The sequence below is a fragment of the Lactuca saligna genome, chromosome 9 (assembly GCF_052625555.1).
Source record: "Lactuca saligna cultivar CGN05327 chromosome 9, ASM5262555v1, whole genome shotgun sequence".
Classification (NCBI taxonomy): Eukaryota; Viridiplantae; Streptophyta; class Magnoliopsida; order Asterales; family Asteraceae; genus Lactuca; species Lactuca saligna.
Genome location: NC_136425.1, coordinates 98,602,707 through 98,627,981, shown reverse-complemented (window position 1 = coordinate 98,627,981; position 25,275 = coordinate 98,602,707). Strand labels below are relative to the sequence as shown.

General features: G+C 39.9%; 1 protein-coding gene across 1 annotated transcript; it reads left to right on the top strand.

Annotated features, from left to right (window-relative positions):
• The first annotated feature begins 21,795 nt into the window (after window positions 1–21,795).
• Window positions 21,796–22,545, top strand: LOC145016600 (uncharacterized). The gene has a single exon (XM_078974862.1). The coding sequence runs from the start codon at window positions 21,796–21,798 to the stop codon at window positions 22,543–22,545; it is 750 nt and encodes a 249-aa protein (XP_078830988.1).
• The last annotated feature ends 2,730 nt before the right edge of the window (window positions 22,546–25,275 follow it).

The following is a 25,275-nucleotide window of genomic DNA, read 5'->3' as shown; positions in this document are numbered from 1 at the left end:
ATGTACCATTCTGATTAACAAGATGCCCCAAAACCTGGACCTCTCGTAACCAGAAATGTGACAAACTGACACTTTTACATTGTACAATCAATCCATATACCTATAATTCACTTGAATTTAGCATCTTTTAGCAGAATGTTGGGTCCGCACGAGTGCTTTAGGCTTAGTATATCATAGATATGGGCCTTAAGAAGGGTTAGGAAGGGTGTTGCATCACAAAATCAAGCCAAACACACCATGAGAGGTGTGTGCGGCCGCACAGTAGAGTGTGCAACCAGCCAGCCGCACAGCCAACCGCAAACCCCCTCCAGCCTCACACCCGACCCTATATACAGTAGAGGACCCCTTTCCATTCACTTTTGGCTGCACCTTCTCTCTCTTTCTCTCTCGCTTTACTTTCTCTCTCTAAAAACATCACCCAAGAACACTTAGAGGGCCTCCAAAACGTGAAGAACATCATCTTTCAGCTTGTTATAGAGGTAAAACACTTGAATCCAAGCCTAAAACTCATAAGTGCTCTTCGTGTTCTTCACCCCTTGAAGGAGTGCATCCGCACACCTTCATCAGGTGGCCGCACACACTCAAAGCATCCTCCAAAGTGAGGGTATGGCCTCTATAATCGATCTAAGACTTAGTTTGACACTTGAAACCCCTCAAAATCGACACATAGGACTCAAACAAGGAGTGTACGGCCGCACACCCCTGTGTACGGCCGCACATAACACCTGTATGGCCGCACACTCTAGTGTGCAGCCGTACACACAAGTCTGGCCGCATTCCCTAGCCGCACACTCACTTTTATGGCCATACACCCACTCTCATACTCATATTTGGCCTTAAACTTGCATAGATCATTAAGTATGGGACATAGGACACTTAGTCTTGGTGATTTTGAAGCCCTTACGGTGATTCCCCATCATGATTAGTCATGAAACACCCTAGCTCTAACTCATATACGTGTCACCATATGATTAATAGGGACCACTTGCATTCAGCGCATCTGTTGACACTCAACACTCATATCAATCGCACACTCGGACCCTACGTTAAACAGTGAGTTCATGCCCCTAAATTAACCTTTAAAACGCTTTTAAATGTTTTTAGGGGGGGGGGGGTGGAATATAAGTTGAATCAAGAAAGTCTTAGTACTAATCATATGTGATTTATAAGTTGTTGTCAATAGAATTTTCTACATTTTCAATTTACTTTGCTAGTAAAGTTGTTGCAAATATTTATCAAACTCATTTTCATGTTCGATTTTTCTAAAAACTACTTTTCGAAATTTTCAAAACTTATTTTATTTTCCAAATCATATCTACACCAATATATTTATATAAGTAAGGATTAAAGGACTTAGAACTGATAACTGACCTTATTTCCTGTTCTTGTTTGATTGTGGAGTTAGGGTATTAGGTTATCTATCCGACTGTCATCGAATTCTTAGTTATATATCATATATTTTTGTGTTGGATATAAAATCCTTCACTACAGTGCAATATCCTTACATATCAAAGGCATTCAACTAAACAACTCTATTTAACTATAATAGGTGTAGTTAAGGATTACCACTCATTACTACTGTTACTATGATGCGCACTATGGTCAGTATAATTACAAGGCTATATGTGCTATACACTATGCGAAGAGAACACTATACACTATACTAAGGAAACACTATACACTATAAGAAGAGACACTATAAACAACATCACGAGAACACTACATAGTCAACTAAAAGAATACTCTATACTATATGAGAGGAAATAGTATAATAGAATGTGATACACTATTTCTCTATATGACGCATCGCTATGCGATCGTCGGGTAACCAGCGCCTCCTCGAGGGAGAACGATCACTACCTGTATAGATCTATACGGGACGGATTTTGCCACCATCCCGACTGCTAGCTACAGTCCGAGCCTATTTGGCCCAGGGATGACAAAACACTACTACACTATTTGTGACCTGGAGGGTCAACCGCTATACCACTATCACTCAGTATGGTTACATATGAGCTCACATTCAAATCTTAATTAAACCCACTAATAATTAAGGGTAAAACAGACTTCCCGAGGTGTATACACATTTAATACTAACTGGAGTTTACACTCACTACTACATTTCATCGGCAATGATGCTGCTGGGGTAAAAACTCTATTCTTTCTTTATATGAATTAGCTTAAAACTATATTTTCATTACTGATGTTTTCACGAGAAAACTATTAAATTTTTAAAGAATCAAACTTACAAATAACCTAGTCTTGGTAGAAGACTACTTTTGTTGGAAAATATTGGATTCTCTAGGGATCAAACTATCTTCAAACTTTGTTAACAACCATTATACTATGCGATTTGTAAACACCTTTATACAAGCAATGATACTAAATACTTATGAACTCACCAGCTTTATGTTGATACTCGTTTTCAAAATAACTAGTATTTTCAGGTCAACAATAAACAAGGACTGATGCAGCTTTTCAGAAGATGGAGCACATATAAGACCCATGTTTTTTTTATACTTTGGTGTCTATCAAAATGTACAGAACACACTTGTATTACAAATATTATATTAATGCAATGGATGTTGTTGCTTGTTTTTACTATTATGCATTATTATGATACTGTACATGCCGTCTTCCACCCTAGAACGTATTCCGCCATTCTCGGTTTTAGGGTGTGACGGATTGGTATTAGAGCATTGTTTATAGTGAATCAAGTATATCAACCTATAAAAGATATATGAACTATAAACACTTCGGGACTAAAACACTCTGACCAAGAATATATACTTGTAAATACTAAAATATTTAACTAGGTATATATATATATATATATATATATATATATATATATATATATATACACAAATACAAAGGGTTGGTATCATACTAGAATAGAACAAAAGTATTAAGATTGTTGAACATCACAATTAGACTTAGAGACATATGGTCAAATCTGGGTGGATGTAGCCTGATCAACTACATCTTCCTAGGAGTGACTAGCATGTGCCTAAGGATGGTTGTGGTGTTGCAACAAGTCTAAAAACTTACCGACACTACTACAAGAACATTTGAACAAGAATACTATAGGAGTATTCCGTGAGAACTAAAAAGGTCGTTACTAGTAGGGCAATAGTTGCTAAGTGGATACTCTACGGTTTTATGTGACTAAGACTTTATAGACTTAGAATATGTGATCTTTGCTTTACTTCCTATTCCTTGTTTGGTTCTAGATTTAGAGTTAGGGTCGCTTATTGGAAGGTCTATCTTGTTTCGGTCACATGTAATTAGTATGCACTATGCAAGTATTGGTCTGAATAATAACGATCCTCTTATAAGTATCTTAGATTAGTACGTTTATTAACTATTCTTCCCCTTTTCTCGCATAGATATCATAGCCGGATTTCATCATGGTGACTCGTATTTCCCAAATCACGGTAATGCAGGATGGCTTGAAGAAGAGCCTGATGAGGAACATCAAATCCCTTTGGATGAACGCCAAGCAGAAGGCTTCTCGGATGGGTCTAACTCCGAACCCGAAGTCAACAACCTATCCCCCGTGGCCCCGGTCCCAAACCCTAACCCCCGCTAGGCCTTTCAAGGCCCGATGCTTGAATAGGTGGAATGCATAGAAATATGGAGTAAAGAGAAAAATCAACCCATGCCATTCAATGGAGACTGAAGCTTTTATGACACAAGCGAAGGAGGATCAGCGGACAGAGTCATGCCCATCCTGGTCCGAAGAGATGCCCGCAATGAAATTCAACGTAGGACAGCCCTCCAGCGTATCGCAAAGGTTGATACAAATGGAGGACTGCAGTCCCTTTGCACCAGCCGCCTGGAGCATGCTAGGGACAGGTCCGCAGCAGACCACGAGGCCTTGCTTCAGGCATTAGCCGAGACCCGGGTTGAAGTCATAGAGCTTCGAGTTCGCCAGAGGGTCTACGAATGACCACTCCTCGACATGGAATGCCAACTGCCCGACCTTCGAGTTCGTACGAGAAACATCCGCCACCGCCGATAAAAGATGACTAGCGCATCCTTTCTTTTGAATTAGGAATATCCTTTAGCATATGTGTTTGAATGAAGAACTTGTCTATATAATATTCTCATCTTTCAGTATTCTATGTAGTAATCTAAACTGTCAATCATTTCCCCCTCATATGGTTTGATGTAAGGTCTATCGTTAGGGCATTTTTCTAGAACTTATTTACATCAGTAATACCATTAATATTGACATTTATCTAAGCTATTGGGGAAAAGTCTATACTCTTATGTATCCTACTCGGTATATGACTTTGTCTGACAGCTCGTATATGGTGATTTAATTCATGAAACGCCCTCATCATACTCACAATTGTTTCTCACTATTGTTGTCATCCTTGTAAATATTCAATAAAAGATGCCTCCCCGTAAGCGCCCAAGTAGAGGCAGACCTGCGACTCAAAATCCTCCACCACCACCACCTCCACAGTTCGATTCGGTGATGTTTCAAACGGCTGTAACCCCAGTGGTGACTGTAGCTCTGGCTCAAATAAATTTCGGTGATGCAAGTGGTGCTAGAATGGGCGGGAATTCTAGACATTGTGAAGATCACCAACGGACACATGGATGCACCTATAAGGACTTCATGATCTGCAAACCAACCTTCTTCAATGGGACCGGAGGAATCGTTGCATTATCTCAGTGGTTCGAAAGAATGGAGGCCGTCTTCGAGATGTGCTCGTGCTCCAAGGAAAGCAAGATTAAATTCCCTGCTTGCACCTTCACCGAAAGGGCGTTGACATGGTGGAATGGCCATGTTAAATCACTCTTTCTAGTAACAGCCAACTCCATGGGCTGGGTCACTCTGAAGGACCTATTGATGAGAGAGTACTGCCCTAGGGGCGAAGTTCAGAAACTCAAAGAGGAACTTTGAAACCTCAAAATGAAGGGGACCAACATAGTGGCTTACACAGCCAGGTTCTGTGACCTGGTAGCTATGTGTCCTAACATGATCCCCACTGAGAGCAAGAAGATTGAGCGATACATCTGGGGTTTAGTGCCCCCGTATCGAGGGAACGTTTTAGCATCACGCCCTACGACCTTTGACAGCGCCAAGGAATTGGCTCAAAGGTTGATTGATCATGAAGTTCCTTCCACCCCATCAACAACCACAACGGTTGCCACTACACTAACCACGTCATCTGACAACAAGAGGAAATGGTGGGACCAGAAGAAAGGCAAGTCAACTCAATCATCCTCCAAAAACCAATAAACAGTGGCTGTCCATGCTGCCATTACTCTTGCTACCCCTGCACCGGCCAAAACATATGTTGGTAACCTACCCAAGTGCAACAAGTGATCTTTCCATCATCACGGCCCCTGCCGTGAAATGCACTGCACTAATTGCAACCGGAAGGGTCATACCGTCCGGTTTTGCAGGTCACAACCCAAACCCATTAGTCAAGTTCCCAGTACCGGAGTGAGTCAAGCCTGCTATGGCTGTGGAGAGATCGGACACTTCAAAAGAAACTGCCCGAAAGCTGGGACTACGGGAGGGACAGGAAGACTACTTGCTATTGGTCACAATGAAGCAGTAGCAGACCCCACAGTAATCATGGGTATGTTCCTTCTCGATAACTCTTATTCTTGTATCCTCTTCGATAGTGGAGTAGAAAGAAGTTTCCTAAACCAAAACTGTAAACACTATCTTAAACAATCCTCACAACCGTTAAAAGAAACCTTCGTCGTAGAAATGGCTAACGGAAAGACAGAAAGTTCTAAAGAGATCTACATGAGTTGTACCCTCACGCTAGATAATCATTCATTTCCAATCGACCTCATACCAGTATCGATCAAGAGTTTCGACGCCATCGTAGGCATGGATTGGTTGAGTCTCTATCGCGCCGATATCCTGTGTATTGACAAAGTCATCCGTCTAAATCTACCAAATAACGAAACTCTGTTAATCTACGGAGACAAACCAAGTACGAGTCTTCATATCATTTCCAGTATTCAAGCCCATAAGTACTTGCGTAAAGAATATCGCACGTTCCTTGCACACGTTGTCGAAGCGAACCATAAAATGAAAGATCTAAAAGAATTCCCCGTAGTATGCGACTTTCCTGACGTCTTCCCAGAGGAGTTACCTGGTTTACCTCTGCAACGCCAAGTCGAGTTCAGGATCGACTTAATTCCAAGAGCTACCCCCGTAGTCAAATCTCCCTATCGTCTAGCGCCTTCTGAGATGCAAGAACTGTCGAGTCAACTTAACGATCTGCTCAGCAAGGGCTTTATAAGACTGAGTTTCTCACCCTCAGGAGCGCTGATCTTGTTCGTAAAGAAGAAAGATGGATCGTTCTGTGTGTGCATCGATTACAGAGAACTCAACAAACTGACAGTTAAAAATCGTTACCCTCTTCCTCGTATAGGCGATCTATTTGACCATCTGCAAGGGGTGAGTTACTTCTCCACGATGGATCTGAGGTCCGGATACCATTAGTTGCGAGTGCTAGAGGAGGATATTCCAAAACGGCGTTCTGAACGCGTTACAGGCACTACGAATTCGTATTGATGCCGGTCGGACTGACCAACGCGCCCGCAATATTCATGGACTTATTGAATAGGGTGTGCCGTCCTTACCTGGATCAGTTCGTCATCGTCTTCATTGATGACATACGGGTTTACTCTCAAATTCTGGAGGAGCATAGCGAGCACCTACGACGAGTCCTGGAAACCCCACGATCGGAGAAGCTATCCGCGAAGTTCTCTAAATGCAAATTTTGGATCCGAAGAGTCGAATTCTTAGGACACGTGGTTAGCGAAGAAGGAATCCACGTGGACCCATCCAAGACTAAAGCTATTGAGAACTGGTCTGCACCGAAGATGCCTACAGAAATTCGGCAATTTCTAGGCCTCGCTGGCTACTACCGCAGGTTCATTCAGAACTTCTACCAGATCGCGAAACCCCTTACCGCATTGATTCAGAAAAGCGTAGCCTTCAACTGGGGAGAGAAACAGGAGAAGGCATTACAAACCCTGAAACAAGCCTTATGCACCGCACCGATACTATCCCTTCCCGAGGGGACAAATGATTTTGTGGTTACTGTGATGCGTCCAATCGGGGGCTCGGTTGTGTTCTGATGCAACGAGGTAAGGTCATCGCCTACTCTTCAAGACAGATGAAGACACACAAGGTCAACTACACCACTCACGATCTCGAATTACGAGTGGTTGTGTTCGCCCTAAAGATCTTGAGGCACTACCTGTACGGTACGAAGAGCACGATATACACTGATCACAAAAGCCTCCAACACATACTCAACCAGAAGGAGCTCAATATGAGACAACGACGGTGGGTTGAGCTACTCAATGATTATAAATGCGAAATTCGTTATCACCCGAGTAAAGCCAATGTAGTAGCAGACGCCCTAAGTCAAAAAGAATATTTTGGTCGAAGGGACAGATCACTGACATTGACCATCCATTCTCACTTATACGCACAAATCCGAGAAGCCCAGATTGAAGCCCTAAAACCAGAGAACGTGCTGAGCGAAGCCTTGAGACGGAGTCTATTGTTTCATGGATCAAATTTGGACCCCAAAGTTCGGTGGTTACAGGGAGGTTGTCATGAATGAAGCTCACAAGACCAAGTACTCCGTTCACCCAGGTTCGGACAAGATGTAACTTGATCTCAAGAAGTTATATTGGTGGCTAAACATGAAAGCTGAGATCACTACCTTCATGGGCAAGTGTATGACTTGTGCCAAGGTGAAGGCCGAATATCAGAAGCCCTCAGGTCTACTACACCAACCTGAGGTACCTAAATGGAAGTGGGAGATGATTTCCATGGATTTCATTACCAAATTTCCCAAATCTCCGAGTGGGTACGACACCATTTGGGTAATACTCGACTGATTCACGAAATCCGCTCATTTCCTGCCAATCAAAGAAACTTTCAAGATGGAAAGACTCACACGAATCTACATCCAAGAGATAGTTCGACTAAATGGTGTTCCTATATCTATTATCTCCGATAGAGATAGTAGGTTCACTTCAAGATTCTGGAAGTCACTACAAAGCGCCTTAGGAACGAGGTTGGACATGAGTACAGCCTACCATCCGCAGACCGACAGACAAAGTGAGAGGACTATCCAAACTCTGGAAGACATGCTGCGAGCCTGTGTGATCAACTTTGGTAAAGCGTGGGATACCCACTTACCCCTGGTCGAGTTTTCCTACAACAACAGTTACCACACAAGCATCAAGACAACTCCATTTGAAGCCCTCTACGACCGAAAGTGCAGATCCTCTCTGTGTTGGGCTAAGGTGGGTGACACTCAGTTATCTAAAGGAAGAATTCCTGACAGCACTCTCACGGGTCTGGAAATCATTCGAGAAATGACCGAGAAGATTGTTCAGATTTGTGAACGATTAAAAGCTTCTAGGGATCGTCAGAAAAGCTACGCAGACAAACGAAGAAAACCCTTGGAGTTCTAGGTGGGAGACTAAGTCCTTTTGAAAGTCTTACCCTAGAAAGGCATGATACGCTTTGGAAAGTGTGGAAAGCTAAATCCAAGATACATAGGGCCTTTTGAGATCCTCGCTAAAATTGGCCCCGTAGCTTACAAACTCAATCTACCCCTCGAGCTTAGTAACATAGATCGTACATTCCACGTCTCGAACTTGAAAAAGTGTCTATCGGACGAGACTCTTGTAATCCCACTCGACGAGATCGAGATCAACGAGAGCCTCAACTTCGTGGAATAACCGGTGGAGATTATGGATCGAGAGGTCAAAAGAATGAAACAAAGCCGCATCCCTATAGTGAAGGTTCGCTGGAACGCCAAATGAGGCCCAGAGTTCACTTGGGAGCACGAGGATCAAATAAAACTTAAATATCCCCATATTTTTACTTAATTATTTGTACTAACTTAGCTGCTTGAACTCTAATTTCGGGATGAAATTCCTCTAAAGGGGGAAGGATGTGACAACCCGACACTTTTACACTGTACAATCGATCCATATATCTATAATTCACTTGAATTTAGCACCTTTTAGCAGAATGTTGGGTCCGCATGGGTGCTTTAGGCTTAGTATATCATAGATATGGGCCTTAAGAAGGGTTAGGAAGGGTGTTGCATCACAAAATCAAGCCAAACACACCAAGAGAGGTGTGTGCGGCCGCACACTGAAGTGTACGGCCAGCCAACCACACACCTAACCGCAAACCCCCTCCAGCCTCACAGCCGACCCTATATATAGTAGAGGACCCCATTCCATTCACTTTTGGCTGCACCTTCTCTCTCTCTCTCTTTACTTTCTCTCTCTAAAACATCACCCAAGAACACTTAGAAGGCTTCCAAAACATGAAGAACACCATCTTTCAGCTAGTTATAGAGGTAAAACACTTGAATCCAAGCCTAAAACTCATAAGTGTTCTTCATGTTCTTCACCACTTGAAGGAGTGCAGCCGCACACCTTCATCAGGTGGCCGCACACACTCAAAACATCCTCCAAAGTAATGGTATGGCCTCTATAATCGATCTAAGACTTAGTTTGACACTTGAATCCCCTCAAAATCGACACATAGGACTCAAACAAGGAGTGTACGGCCGCACACCCCTGTGTACGGCCGCACACACCCCCTGTATGGATGCATACTCCAGTGTGCAGCCGCACACACAAGTCTGGCCGCATTCCCTAGCCGCACACTCAGTTTTATGGCCACACACCCACTCTCATACTCATATCTGGCCTTAAACTTGCATAGATCATTAAGTATGGGACACGAGACACTTAGTCTTAGTGATTTCAAGTCTTTAGGGTGATTCCCCATCATGATTAGTCATGAAACATCCTAGCTCTAACTCATATATGTGTCACCATATGATTAATAGGGACCACTTGCATTCAGAGCATCCGTTGACACTCAACACCCATATCAATTGCACACTTGGACCCTACGTTAAACAGTGAGTTCATACCCCTAAATTAACCTTTCAAACGCTTTTAACTGTTTTTATGGGAGAGGGTGGGGGGGGGGGGGGGGAATACAAGTTGAATCAAGAAAGTTTTAGTACTAATAATATGTGATTTATAACTTGTTGTCAAAAGAATTTTCTACATTTTCAATTTACTGTACTAGTAAAGTTGTTTCAAATATTTATCAAACTCACTTTCATGTTCGATTTTTCTAAAAACTACTTTTCGAAATTATCAAAACTTATTTTATTTTCCAAATCATATCTACACCAATATATTTATATAAGTAAGGATTGAAGGACTTAGAACTGATAACTGACCTTATTTCCTGTTCTTGTTTGATTGTGGACTTAGGGTATTAGGTTATCTATCCGACTGTCGTTAAATTCTTAGTTATATATCATATATTTTTGTGTTGGATATAAAAGCGTTCACTACAGTGTAATATCCTTACGTATTAAAGGCATTCAACTAAACAACTGTATTTAACTATAATAGGAATAGCTAAGGATTACCACTCATTACTACTGTTACTATGATGCGCACTATGGTCAGTATAATTACAAGGATATATGTGCTATACACTATGCGAAGAGAACACTATACACTATACTAAGGAAACACTATACACTATAAGAAGAGACACTATAAACAACATCAAGAGAACACTACATAGTACACTAAAAGAATACTCTATACTATACGAGAGGAAATAGTATAATAGAATGTGATGCACTATTTCTCTATACGACCCATCGCTATGCAATCGTCGGGTAACCAGCGCCTCCTGGAGGGAGAGTGATCACTACGTGTATAGATCTATACGGGATGATCACTACGTGTAGAGATCGTCAGGTAGCCAGCGCCTCCTGCTAGCTACAGTCTGAGCCTACTAGGCCCAGGGATGACAAAACACTACTACACTATTTGTGACTTGGAGGGTCAACCGCTATACCACAATCACTCAGTATGGTTACATACGAGCTCATATTCAAATCTTAGTTAAACACACTAATAATTAAGGGTAAAACAGACTTCCCGAGGTGTATACACATTTAATATTATCCGAAGTTTACATTTACTACTACATTTCACCGGCAGTGACGCTGCTGGGGTAAAAACTCTATTCTTTCTTTATATGAATGTGCTTAAAACTATATTTTCATTGCTGATGTTTTCACGAGAAAGCTATTACATTTTTAAAGAATCAAACTTACAAATAAACTAGTCTTGGTAGAAGACTACTTTTACTGGAAAATATGGGATTTTCTAGGTATTAAATTGTCTTCGATCTTTGTTAACAACCATTATACTATGCGATTTGTAAACACCTTTATACAAGCAATGGCACTAAATACTTATGAACTCACCGACTTTATGTTGATACTCGTTTTCAAAATAACTTGTATTCTCAGGTTAACAATAAACAGGTACTGATGTAGCTTTTGGGAAGATGAAGCACATATAAGACCCATCTTTTATTTTGTTTATACTTTTGGTGTCTATCAAATTGTACAGAACATGCTTGTATTACAAATATTATATTAATGCAATGGTTGTTGTTGCTTGTTTTTACTATTATGCATTTTTATGATACTGTACATGACGTCCTCCACCCCAGAACGTATTCCACTATTCTCGGTTTTTGTGTGTGACAAGAAATCACACTTGGAGAATTTGGCATAAAGCCTCTCTGATCTCAACACCTCGAGGACCTCCCTCAAATGCTCCTCATGCTGCTCTTGGGATCTAGAATACGCTAGAATATCATCAATAAACACAATAACCGACTGTCAGCATCGACCTGCATACCCTATTCATGAGATCCACGAACGCTGTTGGTGCATTAGTGAGCCCTAAGGGCATCACCACGAACTCATAATGCCCGTTGCGCGCCCTGAAACAGATAAAACAGATCGTCGATCCTCGACAATGGATAACGGTTCTTGACCGTCAGTTTGTTCAGCTCCCGGTAATCAATGCACATCCGGTGTGAACCATCCTTTTTCCTGACAAAAAGGATATGAGCTCCCCAAGGCGAGCTACTGGGCCGAATAAACCCTTTCCCCAACAGCTCCTGAAGCTACGAGGATAGCTCCTGCATCTCTGGCGGCGCAAGACGATAAGGCGCCTTGGCAATAGGCGCTGCTCCCAGAACCAAATCAATGCGAAACTCCACCTGCCTTTCGGGAGGCACACCCAACAATTCCTCAGGAAAAACATCCGGAAACTCGCGCACTACTGGAACATCATTAACCGAACTTGGCCTACCCGTGGCTGCCTGGGTATCCAACACATAGGCTACAAACCCCTTGCAACCTTGCTGAAGACTCTGCCTGGCTCTGGCGGCTGAACAAAACGCTGACTCACTTCGGGTACCCTCGCCATATACCGTTAACTCTCCCCCACTAGGGTCTTGTATCATCACCAACTATCGCTCGCAGTTAATAACAGCCTTGAAGCGGCTCAACCAATACTTGCCCACTATAACGCACACATCCCCGTCGCTAAGGGAACTAGATCTATCGGAAACTCAACACTGAAGATTTCAGGCACACATCCCCGAATTACATCCCTGGCATACGCCACTCGCTCTTCGGCTATAAAAACCTGGAGAGGTCGACTCATTGCCTCCCGCTGAATACTGATGTGGTGGCTGAACGCTAAAGACACAAATGAGAGACTCACACCCGAGTCGAACAACACCAAAGTAGGTACATAATTCACAAGAAAAGTACCTACACATATCATAATATAAACACAATATCTCAACATAGCATAAATAAATGCAAGGATACATACCTGCCACAACATCAGGTGCTGTGAGGACCTCCTCCACTGTCAACTGAAAGGCTCACCTGCGAGCCTTGGGCGCCTCAGCCTTCACTGGCCGACTCTCTGTAGCTCGCACCGCAGTAGGGGCAGATCCCTGTGGTGCTCCTTGTGCAGATCCCTGTATCTGTGGGCACTCGGCCTTCCGATGGCCAGTCTGGTTGCAGTGGAAACACACTGCAAATCCCTTGGGGCAATCCTTCGCCATATACCCTCCTTTCCACACTTGTAGCAAGATCCAGATCTACATACCCCCTCATGACCCTTGCCACACTTACCACAAGTGCGGCCCTTCTGGTTCCCTGACCTCGTATCGGCGGGCTTTGCCCGCTTGGCTACCGGTTGAGACTGAGCTGGTCGCCTCTCCATCCTCTGAGACTCGGCCTCCTCTTTGGCTCGTGTCTCGAGCTCGATCTCCCTCTTCTGAGCATTTTCCTAAAGCTTGGAAATTGTCTGGTACGTCGAGTTCGTCACAAAGTCTCGAATGTCCCTCCTCAGAATACTCAGATATCGACTCATGCGTGCCTGCTCTGTTAACACCTGCTCATGGAAAAACATCACCCTCTCGTGAAACATCCTGGTAATCGTGGTAACAGACTCAGTACCCTGCTTGAGGGTCAAGAACTCCTGGGCCAACCATTCCCTTTCCACCGGGGGAACGTACTCATCTCGAAACATAGCGGTAAACCTCTCCCAGGTCACCGCAACAAGTTCTACAGAAGTGAAGTGTGCTATCGCGAAATTCCACCAATCCTTCGCTCCCAGGTGAAGCTGGTTTAAGGCGAACCGTACCCTCAGATGCTCTGAACATGAACATGTGTAAAAGCACCCCTCAATGTCAGAGATCCACCTCATTGCGGCTATCGGATCCTGAGTCCCATCGAAATCTAGTGGCTTCATGTTGCTTAACTCCCGGTACAGCAACGCGTCACCTCCCTGAGGCCTGGCAGTAGCAACGGCTGCAGTGGCTACAGCAACAACAACATTAGTAAGAGCAGCGTACCGCTCATCAAAAGTCTCAATCAGAGTGGTCTTGATAGACCCGAACATCTCTGGAATCTCAGCTCAGATGGCAGTAGCCACCACATCATGAATCATCTGGAGGAGCTCCTCATCGCTTGCACCCCCTCGCTAGTTGCTATCATGTGGCGTGTCCCAACCATGATGTCTCTGAAATACAACATAAAAATAATCAGAGACTTGCTCGAGCATACTCGCACTTGATAACTCAACCCTACTTGCTCCTTGGTATCCTAAGGATTCCTACTTGGACTGTTCACTAATTCGGTGTTTCCAGTAGCACGGGCCCTATACTACCTTCCACACTGCATCAGTATTCATTCCAAGTCCTCCTCTACGGTTCCCATATCACAAGTACTCTATCTCTTGCTGCACACGCAAGCTACCCTTCGGTAGGCTCTTATAAGCTCCTCACTGCTAACTACTCACTCTAAAGCATCTCATAGCAGTAATCTCCCTAGGCTAAGGCATCACAAATCAGGCAACTCTAGTCCTAATAAGAATAATTAGCCTACTCTAGCATGCATATGATATCATAACATATCTCATAACACATAATGTAAGGGTAGTTTCAGGAAATCACCGTTCGGGCGCTGGCTGATCGTACACACTGCTTTCCTCTTTTTCGTTCTCAATTCTTTTACTCTTGGGAAAATCATTTATTTTAAGAAAACTTTCTCAAATCCTCAGTTTGAGTTCAAATACACCCGAAGGCGAATCTGAATCCCTCAAACCAAGGCTCTGATACCAATTTGTAACACCGAATTTTCAAAACAATTTTTTTTTGAAAACATACCTTCATTCATAAAATAATATCAAACATAATGTATCCACTGTCATTATAGTAAAAACGTGTCCCAAAATCACATAAACAAAAACTCCGCGAGTGTGTACAGGTCATGCCCGCACCTTCCCACGATCATCACTGGTACCAAAAACACATACACAAAACACTATAAGCATAATTGCTTAGTGAGTTCCCCAAAATACCACATAGACACATATCAGCCACTCAAGGCTGTAACTCTGATGACCCTCTGGTCGAATATCTCTGTGGGACCCTCTTGGTCCCATAACTCTGCACAATAATCCTAACTCTGTAAACTCTGAATCATGCATATCACGTATCACATAGAAATAACAACACATAAATAACATACATGACACACTATCACATAACTTTGGTTACCATTCTAGGTAAAGTATAGTGAGAAGACTCACCTCGGGAATCTCGGTAAAATCTCAAACTTAGAAATATTAGCCTAGTCTCTGCCTAGTTAATATAATAAATTACACTAAGTAAATGTCTCTCCCCCAACTTGGATATTCTCTCATAAAAATCCCTAGAAGGTTAAAAGACCATTCTACCCCTCTATAGGCCCAAAGGCCTACTTGTTGACAAACCCTAAAAGTCAACTGTCTATTTTGACCAGACTCGCCGAGTGCAAACAATGACTCGGCGAGTCCCATCGTCCCCACAGACTCTTCTCTTTCTAAGCCTCACTCGACTCACTGAGTCACCCCTCAACTCACCGGGTCACTACTGGAGTTGGACCCTAGGGCAACCCGGTCCAACTCATCGAGTCTACATATGGACTCGGTGAGTTTCCTTCATGGACTCGCTCAAACAACCTCCTGAGGTAAAATATGCTTAACCAAATCATAGATCCAACCCTTAAACACTCGAAAGTCACGTAAAGGTGTAACCTTTATGTGCATTCAATCGATATCAAGCCTCAAATGGAGAAATAACACTAGAAATGACAACCTAGTCTCCAATTGCTTGTTTTCTTCCTAAAAGCTAGGAAATAATGACTCTAGGGACCTCTCATGGTCTAGATCTGATGTCATAATTCCAAAGAGGACCTCATACTCACTAGATCTCATAAAATTATGAAGGAAAAACGCTAAAACTATGAAATCCACCATATGAACGTGAAATGGAAAGAATTATACCTCCAAAGACAATATCTCAAGATGATTAGCTCCAATCCAAGCTCCCTTCACGTTCTAGATGGATCCTCTCTTCTTCCTCTAGCAAAATCACACAAAAGATGAAGAAATAGCCTCCTCTTGCCCTCAAACTCACTATCTCTACTCTCTAGGGTTTCTTTGGAACAAGGTGGCCGCAAATGAAGGCTATTAAGGTCTTTAAATAGGCTCCCAAAGACGGGGATTAGGGTTTTCCTAATCAGCACCGACTCGGCGAGTGAGATACCCGAATCGTCGAGTCCTATCGGAAAACCGCGCCAAGTTAAGACTCTACTCGACGAGTTGAGGCACGAACTCATCGAGTTCCCTCAGAAAAATTATAATTCAAGGTAATAAAACTGCATACCTAAACTCCAGCTGTTACAAATTATGTGTCGATAAAATTATGAATATATCACATTACCCAATATATAATAGATATTATTTATACAATCTATCTAGTTTTAATAATAGATACTAACATCATAAAGTAAACGTAGTTAATTATTATCGGAAATATAGGTGTTACAACTCTCCCACACTTATAATGATTTCGTCCCCGAAATCCTACACCTAATGCACTTTAAGAAAATTCCTATATGCTATCTTATTGGGGTTATTGAGGTCAATTCAGGACCTATCTGACATCTTCTCATCAATTATGATCCTCTATGCTGATTTGGTCGTATAATTTTGTTCTTTCCCTTAGATGTGTTCTCTAACTCCCTGCAAAGCTTTCCAAAACTAGGAACTCATCGATCCATACCTCCCAAATTTATACCCTACGACTCATGATCACCTTCTAACATAAAATGTCGATTTGTTCCTCCAACTAGGATCATTGTCGACTCGTTAAGTTATGAATAACAAGGGAAATTTATTTATGACACTCCAACAGAACACTATCAAATTATTAAATTTCAGGTGTTGTAACAACATGGAATTTAACCAAAGCTACTATAACGGATTTACTGGATCGAAACTTTGGAATCAATACTCTATTATTGTTGATAGACTCATCATAAAGCTTCCAACTTACTAAATTATAATGAACATTAGGTCACTAATATCTTTCTTGCAAGTCTCTAACTACTCTACCTACATTGGAAAATAATTGACATTCAAGCGATCTCACACACACGTGTTCAGGATAGGTCGTGACACTATCCAAGTACTTGGACTAAGATACTAGATCATTGTTGTCATCATCGTCCATTAGGTCTAAAGACTCACGATCAACAGCTTGGTGGTCTATAGACTCGCAACCGTTATCTCGCCATTCTGGAAGAACCCATTCATCGTAACGTTTTATGTCTATAAATCACAAAATGCCTCTGCTACTTGGCCTCTTGTGGCTACAACTGATTCGAGACAATTAACTTATGCAACACGGATGCTGAAGTCTGATCGTTGCCATATATTAACTTACACAGTTTATAGATTCAATTATAGTTTTATAATATCTTCCTCATTTATTAATAAAAGGAATAACTAAACCAAACACGCAGTATACCCTGAAGTCTAAAATAACACTAACACATCACTAAATGTGTGTGTAATCATACTCGACCATGACCTTCAATTGAACATACGTGCCTTAGAACTTACTCTAATTTCTTTTGATCTTCGGTGTCTTTTATTGTCAATCGAACTTTTGCATACAAGAAAACTTGGAGAGCTTAAACAAGTCTCCGACGATGTCCTTTCGCCTTACTAAAACTTCCAGTCCTTGGATCCTCTTGCTGCTTTTTAGGTTAAACTTTTACTACTACAACAACACTTGAACTGGCGAGGTACCTCCATAGCCGAATCTCTAGAAACTACAATTGCTTATGAAGGTTTTAACAAGGCTTATATACTAGATCCTTACTACTAATGCTATGGACTCTTAGTTAACCTTAGCTTATACTTCTAAAGTCAAGATCAACTGGTCAAAGATGAGGAAATGACTTTCTTCACCGATCCTCTCATGTATACCGCCAATACATTAGCAAACTTCGGAAGGTATTACTACCTCTTTTAATGGAACAACCCTTGTCAAATGATCTCTTCCTAGGCATCTATTATCTTGCTTATACTCATCTCAAATGGTGACTCGTAAAGAAAATGTGCTCACCTCTATCGCCGCTTCTACTACCGATAATCCTTGATATAGGTTTACTAGATCCTTATTATGGCTTAACCTAAACTCTCTGATTCTGGTATGTGTCTTTAATTGTCCATCCTTTTCTATACGAAAGTATTTAACGCACATTATAGTGAACTATGTGACCTAATGAATTTCTAGTCAAATGGCTCCTATGTTGCAGGGATAAATCCCATATCCTATATGGTTTTTTTTGGCCATCTGAGCCGAACCTGGAGATTTGGTAACTCCTAGACTCTACCTAACTCTTAAAAGGAAAATCCAACCATTCCTCGATAACCACTCCGAGAGACATATAATCCTATGCGTATTCTTGTAGAAGACTACCTTCTTCTTTTACCATAATAATTAAAACGAACAATTCAAACTTCCCTTCACACTCTCGCTTTAGGGGTTGATTCTGCCCCACTTGGGTTCGACACATTGTCTACTGTTTCTCATCACTAATCCAAACTAGCTCTGTTTATGCTATCTGTATCTCCTTTTGACTTTGAAGAAACTCATGTTTGTCATATCCAATGACCTTTGATATTTCCATCATAGTATTACTACTAGTGTTCATCGTAGGTGCTCTCTCTGTATGGCAGACCAAAAGAGTTCAAAGCATTTCCAAGCACAAGATCATCAAGAAACGCACTGACTCACACGCATAACTAATGGTATAGGAGGATATGACTAACTTAGTCAAAATACTAATAACAATGATAGCCTATAAATATAATACCCTCCTATTGCTATCTGGACTAATCGACTTGTTATCTTCCCATTGACCCTCTCGTAATGGTCATCTCAACCGTTTTTCGGAACCCCCGGATGCAAACATACGGAAGACACTCGCATGTGTCTTTTTATACTGTATACAACAAACGTCACTTCCCTAATCTCTCAAGCGACAATATATTAGTCTGAACCAATTTTTCGATGGATGTTCCTGGATCTGCACATGTTATTTTATCCTCCTATGAACCTTCAATCCCAACTTTTGATTTGTAGAATCAACTTACAATGAGCACACACATTCCGTCCTAACTCATCTTATGACGTGGTATCTATCTCGGCTATAGTAACGAACTTAACGATCATAACTTGATAACCTTTTGTTACAAAAATATTCATGACGATTTGAATTCTTATCTCTATGAGACAGACCCTGGTATGGAAGACACCATCCTTCTATTTTATTCTTCCTGTGTCAAAAGCTTGATCCTTCTTCCTTAGTTTATAAGAGGTCGACATACAACCACACCATAACAAGTAGCAACTCTAGCCGCCAATAACGAAGTCTGCAATTCTTCTGTCGATCATCGTGATCTTACTTAAATATCGTGACTAAAGTTGGCACTATTCCAAACAAGGTTCTCAGAACCCCACTCTCTTAAGCAAATTTATTTTATTTCGACTCAATCTTTTATGCCCTACTTGGTCCCGAACTTAGATTCACTCTTCTAAACATCACCGTACAACAGGAAATGACACCGTAAAGGAATTTTATAGTGTTAGCTACACTATCTACCAGTGACTTAGTAACTTTGTGATTCTTCCTGATCCAAGTGCAAGTCTTGTGCTTCTGGTAATATAGGCCTCTACTACCTTTCACACCTACTCATACTTGTCCCAAAAATTTTCCCGAAGTTTCCAAGTCACTTTCCAACACTACACATGATGACCACTAAAGATATATGCATGTGTCTTAACGAGCACATACACAAGATCTTGTTAGACTCCAGTAGGATTTTGTGTCTTTATCGATGTCCCACCGCATGAATATACGCCCTATCAAGCAAATATTAAATTTCCTAGTGTCTTTTTCTAGAAGTACTTCCATTTTACCATACTATTTCCCGAGGACGAACTTCTACTAATACAAACTAATTATTTGATAAATACGATTGAATGCCTCTAAAATCAAATAGTTTGTCGACTGAATGATAAGACACTACAACGGTTGGATTCAAACAAGAGCTACGCAATTGTGCTAAATCAGACAATCTAAAACTATTTAATTCTGGGAGCATGCAACTTATCGTATTTGTCACATAACTAATTAATATTAATATAGGTTCTATGTACCAATTAACAAGCAAATCCTTAGAACATTAGACATCTTAAGTATCGGGCAATTTATAACTAGCAATTCTTGAAAATATCCCTAACCTACATACTAGCATGCATTTCTACCATCTCATATAACAATAGCCATAACAAATATTAATATTTTGGGAATCACTTTCCTTTCTCAGCTCTGACTGACTGTACGCACCACATTTGATTGTTTGAATAAAGTTCTTTTTCTTAAAAAGATTTGTTAAGATATTTAGATCCTCAGTTTGAGTATGGAATCACACGAATGTTCATCCAGTTCTCTCATACCAGGGCTCTGATACGAACTTGTCACGTCCCGAATTTTCAACACAAAATTTTTCATTTTTTTAATATATGAAACAAAATTCCAAAAGCCCATATTAATTAAAAGATCATTGTCATACATTTATTATATATAAAAGAGAGTTTTAGTGGAAGTCTAAAAACATTATTAATTTCTTCGATGCGAGTATAGTCATGCTGGAGCCTTTTCACGATCAGAAGAACATCCTGAAAAATAGTTATTCAACAACTGTAAGTCGAGGCTTAGTGAGTTTTCCCAAGATACCATATATCACAAACATACACATGCATACAATCAATGGCTCACGACTTTTTGCCGATCCACCAATAATATGTGTATCTAGACTTACAGCCTACCTACCGTTTCGTCATCAACACACAGGTCTATAGGCTCCCGACCTGTCGCTGTTCCGCCTTCAACCCCTAACTTAACCATAATAATTTAAATATAATAACATTTAAACACATAGAGATTACGCTTATTCTACTAGTTCAAGTATAGTAACAATAAGCACATAGAGACTATTTTCGGCTCCATTCAATGACTCAATTATAATAACATAAAACACATAAAGATTATATTTCTACTCTAGTAGCTCTCTATCCTAACATACATGGATATATATTTTAATACATAGTATAGTAAGATAATTTATCTGATTACAATAAGAACAACAAGCTTGTATCACCTAATTAAGAATTAAGGTATAGGTTGGAAGGTTGTGATCGTAACACACAAGAAAGTCATATTATCTCCTTTTTACCATTTAGACTTTAAAGGTGAAACGAATGAATGAAAATTAATGAACAATATTTTTATTTATTATACCCGATGCAAATCTTTTATAATCAAACACGTAGCATCAACTTTTGACACGCATGTACGAATCAATCATAGTATTCCTTTAGATGATGTATTGTTCCATTTGATTCTAAGGGTAGCCGGTGTGGTGCGATCTGAGACCGCGTTTCTCTGCCAACTAAGTATGGAACACCGTCCCCAGGGTGCGGTTTCCTGCAGTCTAAACCGTGGTGCGGCCCTTCAAGACCGTGAATTCTGATTGGGTGGTCACTTTTTTGACCGTTAAAATGCAAGATTCGTTTATTTTTTTTTATTTTTTTTTTATTTTTGCTTTTTCTTTCCTATATATACACATATCAACTTAAGTTTTTTTTTTTCACAACACAATCTCCTCTATCTCTCAATTTTTTTTTTAAATCACTACTCTCCCAAAAATGTTATCTTCTTCATCTTCTGAAGAATTTCAGACCACTTTTTGATACCGCTATTGCGTGTGTTCAAATGGCGGAACAAACATACAACGTTGTATGTAACAACGCAGCTGCAAGTTCTCAACAGAGAATACGAAGATACATTTACAAAAATCGTGAAGAAGCCAACCAACGTTTGGTACAAGACTATTTTTGCAGAGAATGCCACTTACCAAGGGTATTATTTTCGTAGGCGCTTCAGAATGCTCAAAGGTTTATTCGAACGTATAGTTGAAGATGTAACGACGGAGTGCAATTTTTTCCAACAACGCTACGATGCTAGAGGTACACCCGGTTTCACTCCGTTACAAAAATGCATGGCCGCACTTCTTCAGTTAGCATATGACACTCCGCCTGATGCGTTAGACGAAAGTTTTAGGATGTTTGCTAAGATAGCACGAGACAGTCTCCATTTTTTCTACAAAACTGTGATTCAGTTTTATGGTCCAAAATATTTATGTAAGCCTACACGTAATGACATCCTGCAATTGCAAGCTCATCATGCTAGTGTGCATGAGTTTCCTGGAATGCTAGGAAGCTTAGATTGTCTCCATTGGGCATGGGAAAATTGGCCTACATCATATCGTGAGCAATTTACCCGAGGTGATCATGGTCACCCAACGTTAATACTTGAAGCAGTTGCATCACAAGATATGTGGATTTCGCATGCTTTTTTTGGTTCTTCTAATTCGATTAACGACATCAACGTTCTTAGCCATTCACCAATATTTAACAACATATACGATGAATCCGCACCAGATTCTTCTTTTCAAGTGCGTGGAACGCCATATAAGTATGGTTATTATCTGGTCGATGGAATCTATCCTGAGTATGCTGTGTGTGTTAAATCGTTTTCAGCTCTACATGGTTCTAGACGAAAGAAATTCAAGAGAGCTCAAGAAAGAGCTAGGAAGGATGTTGAGCGTGCTTTTGGAGCTCTAAAGAAACGGTGATTCATATTGAAAAAACTAGCAGCTTATTTGGGCGAGGAAAAACTTCAAGAAGTCATGTATATATGTATTATATTGCATAACATGATTATTGAAGACGAAGGAAGAGCGATATGTGCGTTTGACGAGGAAGATATCATACCAGAGACACAACCAATAGAAATTGGTGGCGAAGAGTATATAAATAGGAGAGCAGAGATACGTTGCACTGAAACATTTCACAATCTTCGCAATAATTTGGTGGAACACATTTACGAGGTTCAAAACATTAACCTTAATTTGGATCCACCGGATGACCCCAAAGACCAGTTCTCGGAGAACGACTTTATGTAGTTTCCTTTAGTTATTTTATTTATGTTTTTTAAGTTTCTAGGGTTATTTAAATATCATGTGTGTGGTTTTTTTTTTTTTTTATTTTTTTATTTTTATTTTTTTGGTAACGCAATGTACTGTTTTTTTTATTTTTTTATTTTTTTATTTTCAAGTAATGAAGAATTATGTTTTTTTTATTAAAATAGAAGGTATATTAAATTAAATTAGTTAAAAAAATGTTTTATTAAATTAAAATACTTAAAAAAAAAACAAAAAAAACAAAAGAAATAAAAAATGTGGCACCACACTCTTGGTGTGGCAAAAAACCACACTTGATTGGTAAAAAGTGACATGACGCTGATGTGGCGGAGGAGCGAATGCGGTTTCAGTAGCACGACTCCCTCCAACCTAATCTACTTCGTATGCTTACTCACTAACAAAAACTACACGTGTATAGTTTAATTAATTATAGTTGTACCATGAATTTGTAATTGACTAACACGTATCAAAGTGGTGTACTTGCTTTTATGAATTATAATTAAAATTCTCCATAAATTGATCCATTAACTTCTAGTTCATGCATCTTAATTTTTCTTTTTAACAATGCTACGCATATATATTGTAATAAATATGGATTCACTTTGTAAAGAAATATGGATCCATTTTACTTAAAAATATGGATCCATTTTGTTTTACATGGATACACTACTACACGTTTTCTTTTAATAAACTCAAAATTTTATAACCAATATATTATATACATATTCCATTTCTTTCTCTTCTACTAAGATTATATTTAACTTCACTATATTATTTAAATTTTTAAATATCATAATTGATTATTTCATTTATATAAATATACATATATAAACAAAGTAGAATTTATAGCTATTTATATCCTTTGTTAAAAATGATATCATAACTTATAAAATATGTGTCGATAAAATTATGAATATGGCACATTACCCAATATATAATAGATATTATTTTACGATCTATCTAGTTTTAATAATAGATACTAACGTCGTAAAGTAAACGTAGTTGATTATTATTAGAAATATGGGTGTTACATTAAGAGCCTAGTGCTTCAAGTGTGACACCTCAAATGGTTCACAGAACATCAAATACATTTACAATAACTTGAGAGAAATGAGATACTTCATGAAATCGACTAGCCCTCACCATTCATACATAGTGACCGATTTTTGGGAGAAATAACATGGTGTAACCCTAATTGTCATGGTTTTTCATTTCTTGGATCCATGGGTTCAAAAACACCATGGAGCATCCATAATGTTAGGGTGCAAAGTCATGTTTGGACGAGACTTTACCCACTTGTGTGTGTAATGAGTTTCTTTTCCTTTATAAGGAAGTGAGTGACACTCATTTTATGAAAGGAACCATTTTGAGTGTTAGACTAGAGAGAGAAATTGTGTACAAACCCATTTGTATAATCTTTCTAGATCTAATATGAGCTTACATAGATTTATTTACTCCTTGTGTTCTTGATTTTACATGTTGATTCACTAGATCTTTCATATTCCGCACATGCCATCTTAATCAACACCTCATCAATTGGTATCAGAGCGGGTGTTCTTGATTGGATCAAGAATTGATCCTTTATGGCTATCTTGATTAAGTGATTCTTCATGTTCTTATTGATCTTCCTGATTAGAAAGTGTTGTGTGTTCTAGAAGTCGAATTTTTTCCTTGATCTGATCCATAATTCGACTTTCTCTCTCTAGAATACTTGTTTGTATTACTTTCTCTCTCTAGAAAACCCATTCGAAATCACTTTCTCTCTCTAGAAATCTTCGAGTTTTTGTGATCATGGTGAATTTGCCTTACAATTCTTGGATTGTGATCGTTGAAGGTATCAAATACAAAGTCAATAAAGATCAATATTATGGGTTGGTGTTAAAACAAGTTATTTTTATGGGAAACTATGGTTTCTTATGGAGGATTGAAGGATGATCATGGAAGCTTGAAATTTCAACCACTGTGTGAGATCAAATGGTTGGCTGATATTACATGGTCCATAACAACACGTAGTAGTGATAAGATTGGAGAAGAAAAATATTTGTTCCAAAAGAAATCTGTCTCTCTTATTGAAGACCCAAATGATCTTCGTACTCTTAAGTTTGTTGAAGTTCTTGACAATGGAGTTCAATGTGATGTTCTTGATGTTCAAGAAAATGGAGTTCAAGTTGATTCTCAAGATGAAAAAGTTTTTTGATCAATTGGAGTTCAAACCGATGATATTGTGTGTTCTTGTGATTCGTTTGAAGGAATGATTCCGTATCGGAAGCCGATGATTCAAGAAGTTCACAAGTATCAAAATCCAAAAGATTTGATTCAAACTCAAAATGTTCAAGTTGGGGAAATTGGGTTTGTTCATTAGATCAAGTCTTCAAGATGCAA